Source organism: Oncorhynchus tshawytscha, linkage group LG04 (assembly GCF_018296145.1).
Source record: "Oncorhynchus tshawytscha isolate Ot180627B linkage group LG04, Otsh_v2.0, whole genome shotgun sequence".
Classification (NCBI taxonomy): Eukaryota; Metazoa; Chordata; class Actinopteri; order Salmoniformes; family Salmonidae; genus Oncorhynchus; species Oncorhynchus tshawytscha.
In genome coordinates, this window is record NC_056432.1 from 27,694,721 (window position 1) to 27,702,213 (window position 7,493).

General features: G+C 40.0%; 1 protein-coding gene across 2 annotated transcripts in view; it reads left to right on the forward strand.

Moving 5' to 3' along the window:
• The window catches only part of LOC112248459 (rho-related BTB domain-containing protein 2), a 14,921-nt gene extending 8,860 nt beyond the window's left edge, over window positions 1–6,061 (forward strand). For both annotated transcript variants that reach the window (XM_042320544.1, XM_024417496.2), the window contains 4 exons: window positions 56–206; window positions 1,306–1,394; window positions 1,582–1,687; window positions 1,870–6,061. In XM_042320544.1, coding sequence (XP_042176478.1) covers window positions 56–206; window positions 1,306–1,394; window positions 1,582–1,687; window positions 1,870–2,075 — 552 coding nt within the window. In that variant the 3' untranslated portion in view covers window positions 2,076–6,061. The remainder of the gene's footprint in view (window positions 1–55; window positions 207–1,305; window positions 1,395–1,581; window positions 1,688–1,869) is intronic.
• The last annotated feature ends 1,432 nt before the right edge of the window (window positions 6,062–7,493 follow it).

The following is a 7,493-nucleotide window of genomic DNA, read 5'->3' on the forward strand; positions in this document are numbered from 1 at the left end:
TACACTAGTGAATAGGAACAGGAAGAATGATGTCGATCTGTGCCTTTTGTCTCAGGTGCTGTTTCCTAACACGACTCGCAGCTGTATGAGGGCTGTGCTGGAGTACCTGTACACTGGGCGTTTCTGTTCCCGCACTGACCTGGATGCAATGGAGCTCATTGTTCTCGCCAACCGTCTTTGCCTCCCACACCTAGTTGCACTAACAGGTATCTACTTGTTTTTGAGCACACCGTCATACACAAAGCCACATCTGTGCAACACTAGACATGCACATTTTTAACACACACTTCCCCCTCTTCTTCCTTCTCTTCATAGTGTCTATTAGGCTAATATGTGTGTTGAGAGAGTTGTTTCTGTTACTTTTAATAATTCTGTTGCAAGTTAGATTTGGCAATGTGCACAGTGACAGACTGGGTTTTATAGGATAGGATGATCTTCGAATGTCCCAGAAGGAAATATTGTCTTAGACACATTACTGCTGTAAACAAAATAGACTATGTACATTACACACTCAACATAATATATACACTACATGTTACTCTTATTATACATGTTGTACACTTATAGCCAAATACATAATACGTTGCACATTCCCTTATATTCTGTCAGTGGTGTACTATCATAGCTCAGGTTGACTTACAGTATTGCTGTTTAGGTATTTGATGGACATGGGAAGGAAGGAGTGCTTATATCTGTTCAGCTTACAAGTAGGGACCCTATAGCGTCTGCCTGAAGGGAGGAGTTGATACTCAGAGTGAAGTACATGGGAGGGATCAGAAATTATGCTGCCTCACACCCATGACCTTCATGGCAGTTTGTATGAGGTGGGCAATTTGAGATTTCAGTTGAATATCTATATGACCGCATGGTAGATCAGGATAATTATTTTCAGGACAACTCCTGAAAGCCATAGGAAGTAGAGGTGTTGTTGGACTCTGGAGCAGACACTCTTTACTTGGACCTTCCAGCTCAGCACATTGTCCATATATACACCCAGGTACCTGTACAAACTAAGCTGTGCTATGTTGACATTGTGGACAACCACAGGCACATGGTCACTAACAGATTTGGGTTCAAACACTATCTTCTCTGTTTTCTTTACATTAAGGATGAGCTGGTGCTCATCACACCACTTGACAAACTTTTGAATTTCTGACCTGTACACAGTAGTATCAGCATGTTTATACATCAGACCAAGAATGGTGGTATCATCAGAAAACTTGACAATACAATTATCATAATTACTGCAAATGATTATTATTCTGTTGTTCTTGGGATACCCTGCATGTCATGCCTCTGCTTTAGAACTCTATACAGTGACAGTCCTGATGGAGGCTGCTATGATGGGGGCTGATATTGACGGAGATGTGCTGTTATACCTGGAGATGGCTCAGGTAAGATGGAGGCCTTGTTCCTATTGCAATTCCATGAGTGTATTTATTCTTTATACTGTTTTTCTCCAATCTCACAACTGTTTCTATTTCTAATGCTAATTTCTTTAACAAGTGTTACACTTTTAAATGTAAAAAGTTAGAACGTGTGGAATAGGGTCTTCTATAATATCTTGTGTCTCTCTGGCAGTTCCATTGTGCCCAACAGCTAACTGGCTGGTGCCTTCACCACATCTGCACCAACTATAATAGTGTGTGCCGCAAGTTTCCTCGAGACATGAAGGCCACGTCTACAGGTAATGCAAGTGAAATACTAACTAAAGAGACCTGTATGTGCGTGTAACTACGACTGTCATTTGAATCTCCCCTTTACATCAATGCAGGATTTATAGAGAAGTTATCATTATATGAAGCATTTGTGTCTGCACATCTGTCTGCATGTGATGTTGCTAAAGCTGTTGAGCCATGCCTCTTGCAGGCAACCAGGACTACTTTGAGAAGCACCGCTGGCCACCAGTGTGGTTCCTGAAGGAGGATGACCACTACCAGAGAGCAAGGAAGGAGCGGGACAAGGAGGACTACTTGTACCAGAGGAGGCAGTGTAAACGCAAGTGGCTCTTCTGGAACTTTCCCTCTTCTCCCTCTGCCAACTCCGCCTCTTCTGGTTCCAATGCTGTCGTCTGATTGGCACTCAGGTTACAGGCAAGGCCCTCTGTGGGGATCTGTAGAGATGGCTTGGGAAAGTGGAGAATCAGCACTGTTGGCCAGACGTTAGGCCCACTCATTCAGGCCCTCACCTCTCCCTCCCTCATTTCTGTTTTGCATCTGCAGCCAAGCTACACTCCCCCAGGTTTGCAGGGTCAGCTAAATCCGATAATGAACGTAATTAGTCTCTTTCTTTTTGTGTTAGCATATCCATGCAAAGACAATGAAGCTCAAACCGTAAAGATCAGTGACTTAAACCTTATGAACAAGGCAAGGTAGATAGTGCTGGTGACTGCTCAATATGTTGTTGATATTCCTGCATACACCACCAGGGGGAGAACTGAGCAAGTTATGAAGGGGCTTGGCTTCAAGGTATAGAACTGTGATCCTAAGCTCATGATAACCATTGACTGACTTGAATTGACAACCAAGTGCTTATCAGCTGCAACAGACATAGCAAAGACCAATAACCAGCAAAGTAACACAGAAATCAAATCTCAGTGATAACACTTTCTTGCCCTTAAGTGTTTGCACAATCTACCAAACCAGGATGTGTACAGTACAATTATAATCACTCAACCAGAAATATCAAAAAAATGCATTAGGTCTGCATTAAGATGAATCTATTCAAGTCATATAGGACATCCCCTTAGATCATCTGCCTACTGGAAACCACTAAGTCTGTACAGAATTACGACTTAAATGACAACAGCGGAGATTTGACTCCTGTCCTCTTTTGTACAGTTATTGTATCTTGCATTTTTCTGTACAACTTGCACAGCTGACATTGATGTGAGTGTATACACGACCCCTGTGTTGTGACGTATGGCTACATGTCAGAAAAGGGCTTTCTTTTACACAGCCACGTTTGTCTTTTGACAAGATGCAAGGGAACCTGATTCACAGAGTATTGTTCAGCATTTGCTTTTGAAACGCCAACAAACATAAACAAAGCTCACCACACTGTGTTGCAACAATGGAATAGCTTTGCACTACCAAGTTTCCTTTTCCTTAAAATCGGCAATTGTACCTTATCAGGACAGTCTGATATAATTATCCACGTATCTTGGACCCCACAGCTTTATGGTGAATGCCACTATCAACCGGACCATTCCACATTATAGCAATGGATCTGGTGCATTTCAGAAACCAATAGGCCAACTCTTGGACTTGGAGAATCCACATGTACAGCAGTTCCCCTCTTGGACGGTGGTGTCTTAGGCTTGTCTGTCTGTAATGGCAGTGACCTTGCCTTTTAGAAGTTTGACATTATGCTTATAGGGTATCCCTGTGATTGCATGTTATTGGTCATTTCAGACGTACACATACAGGAGACTGTCTCGTGTCTGGGTCTCATCATTCATCTATAAACTCCTCCTCACACCCTGCTACTGGACTCTTCTCAAGAGAGGTGAGAGCACCACCTGTATGTATCAGTATTCTGATGAGAAGAGCACCGAGGCCATTACACTACTGGACACACATGTCTGACAAGCTTCAAACAGTCTAAATGAGCTTGGAGAGATGATCATAGGATGAGAAAAATAACAGCACTACAAGACAATCCTCGGTGTACGCTGAAGAGATATCTGAAGAGGATGTTTATATCCCTGTTGTCATTTCACCAACGACAACCCACAGTATTGTTTTGATTTAAAAGCATGGTGCTCATTCATTATTGTGAGTATTTACAGCAGGTGTATATCAAAAGTGGATCACCGATTTCTAGCAACACTTTACATGAAGTTGTCCCCATTGCAGTGCCCTGGAATTACTATGGAATGCCGGTGGTGACCAGAATTAATAACAAAACTTGACTTGTTTCACACACATAATTATGAATGCTGCTAACTTATCAATGAAATTGAAAATCCATGTTGTTTTGTGCTATTTGGGCAACTTATTGTAAGGTGTGATAGTCTACTAGATTTTGTTTGTTTTATGGATAGTTTTTTCAGATTTCTCCAGTGCTTGTGCTGACCTCTGGTTACATGTATGGTATGCAGGCAAACTGCTTTCAGATCAAAAGAAGTGGCTCTATGGCTTGAGAAGGAAAATATGACATGGAGCACCCTTCTAGCCAATATACATTATTGTGAAGAATTTACTTGTAAAAAATATATATATATAAAATAATAGAATGTAGACATAGCTTTTTGTAAGATAATGTAAGTTACTTGTAGGATATTGTTCTCCTTCATGCACTTAGAAAATATAGCCTACATCCTTTATGACATCACTAAAACGAGCTTCACAGTAATTTAAATACCATGAATCCACTTAACATGATATCTCAGAATGTTGTTTTAAATGCTCAATTATACAAATAGACTGCATGTACAAGGCTCATATAGATGTGTAATCTGTCATTTAAGGTATAGATTATGGCAGTGCAGGAGCACAAGGCAGTATCTTTACATTTTTAGATCAAGTTCATATGTGATTTGTTGCTATAATCTAATTGAAAAAGGCAGGTTTGACATATGTATCTTGTAAAAGGATGAATCACGTGGCATACCATCCCAACTCCTAATCACTTGGATCATTCTGTATTGCACTGGACATCCGAGTATGTAGGCTTGTTTAGTCGTCAATGTTCTGTTTTTACCAAGTAGTGAAATTATTCAATGTTTTGGAATTGTTTGTCTGTAAAATGGTTTTGTTGTGTTTTGTCAAATTGGTAAATGCATCAATGAACCACTGTCTCACTTTGAAATATTGTATTAATCATATATTTTATCAAATTTACCCTTAGAAGATTTATGTTTTGATTCAGACCTTTTTTTTCAGTTTTGTCCATTCCACTTGACAATCCGCATTTACATGCTGTGGTTGAAATGCATTTGAGTATATCTCAATTAGCCCTCTTCTGCTAATGCACTGCATCCAAGAAGACACCTCATGCCTTAATGTATAGTGAGTGAGAGACATTGAATGTAGATATTGTTACTGTGGTCACTAGTTTGTGTGTACTAAAGATGTGTCAATGTACCATGGTACTGAAGGCTTTGTTTATGTGTAAGTGTACATATCTGAGTGTGGCATTAATGTGTGTACACTTGAAAGCATCATGAACCTGTGCTTTTGTTAGTTTAGACAGTGTTTTGGTTGAATATTTTCATGCTCTGAATGGAATGTTTAGTAGTAAACCACTTTTCACCACACCAATAGACTAACACGATGACAAGCCCACTCTAGGGAACACATTAATCAATTACAAAAGTCAGCACATCCCCATCAAATTAATGCAGAGAATACCAATTCTAATTTGTTTTCTGATCATTAACTTCACTATGGAGAAATATCAGTATTATCATTACAACGGATGGCATTGACTTGGTGTGGGAATTAGAAGTTGGATTATAAATCAAAAACATAGATAATGGCCAATTGTTTTACAACTGTTATAATGTGGCCGAGCTGTACATATTTCAGCATAGATACTGGCTGATTTTGTACACTATGCAGGACATAGGCACACCAGTGTCGTTTAAACCATAAATGCACATTGCATTATGTAGACTGAGAGCCTTAGCTCATATTCTTAGATGAGTAGGCAACCTCAGGTGTTAATTGCAAATATATTATGACTAGATAAAAAGAAAAGTTATCTCAGAACTTTTAAAGCCCTTTTCCATGTGTTTAGGTGCTATATCACCGCTGCAGAGAAGCACAAACCAAAGGGAGCTTGTAGCAGTACCAGGACACCAATCTGCTGCACAATCAGTTGCATAGTTATAAACAAGACTTGTATTGAATGGTTGAATTCAAAACTTGAATCTTTTCTCAGTGTTTATAGCCTGGTCTGACATTTTTGCTCGTCAACAGGTATTTATTTTTGTTGTTCTGGAGAGTTACAGATGTTTGTATTGTTTGTTAGGAGCTGTAGATCTTGAGTTCTGTAGCATGTGTTCTTGAAATGTGTAAATAGTGTTTATGTAATAAATATAAAGTAGCAGCCTGCACACAGATGTCTTTGTGTATGACTCCGATCCTATAGAAAGTGGTCCAATCGCCAAACAGGGTGTTGATTAATGATCTGACTTCTCCAGTCATCTAGGCAGGGCCGGTTATAGCATTTTTGGGGGACTTAAGCGAGATTTGGTTCGGGGGCGCCCCACATCGCTGCAAAATATTTTAATGGCCTCTGTCATGACAGCAGATAGAAAAATGTAAGTTTTTCAAGTTCATTTTCTGTAAGCTTTAAACCACTCCAGCCGACACTTGGCATTGCGCATGCTGATCTTAGGCTTGTGTGCTCCTTCTCGGCCATGGAAACTAATTTCATGAATCTCTCGACTAACAGTTATTCTGCTGACGTTGCTTCCAGAGGCAGTTTGGAACTTGGTAGTGAGTGTTGCAACTAAGGAAAGACTATTTTTACGCAGTACCCACTTCAGCACTTGCCGGTCCCATTCTATGAGCTTGTGTGTTCTACCACTTCACGGCTGAGCCGTTGTTGCTCCTAGACATTTCCACTTCACAATAACAGCACTTACAGTTGACCGAGGCAGCTCTAGCAGGGCAGAAATGAGATGAACTGACTTGTTGGAAAAGTGGCATCCTATGAGGGTGCAACGTTGACAGTCAATGAGCTCTTCAGTACGGGCCATTCTACTGACAATGTTTGTCTTTGCAGATTGCATGGCTGTTTGCTCAATTTTAAACACCTGTCAGCAATGGGTGTGGCTGAAATATAGCTGAATCCACTCATTTGAAGGAGTGTCCACATACTTTTGTATATATAGTGTATATTTTATTTTAATACAGACCAACAAAAAAAGTTAAACATTACAAATTATCCAGTGGATAATGTCAGTGCCCTACTTGTAGTTATTTCTCCATTCCACGTGGAAATCACCACAACCTTCCAAATATACTTTAACATGACTATAATCCAATCAAAACCATGTAGAAATGATAATGGACCTACATTTCTACACTTTCTAAAAACAATGGATAGAATAATTGGCCAATTTTGACACATTTTCAGTGTGGCTCTGGACCTCTTTGAAGACCGAATGTGGCCCTGGGACGAAGTCAGTTTGACACCCCTGATGTAAATACTGTATATTTTGGGGGAATATCTCATCTCAGAATTCTTTGCCCTTTACAAAAACATTTGTTTCTATATAATCCTGCACAACTCTCTTCTTAATCATGGATGAGATTGGGAGATGTAAGTAATCAACTTCTTTTTTTAATTGGGAGGGTAGAGATGACTGATCCAGAACTGGACATCAACAAGTGCCTGATATTCCCTGGGGATCATCAAATCAGAGAGAAGATCAGCAAAGGACAGGGTGCTCCAAAGATACACCCGTCTAGCCAGCGCTAAAAAGGCGAGGAATCTGTAATGTATCTGATTCAAAAATACCATTCAATTAACTTCTTTAT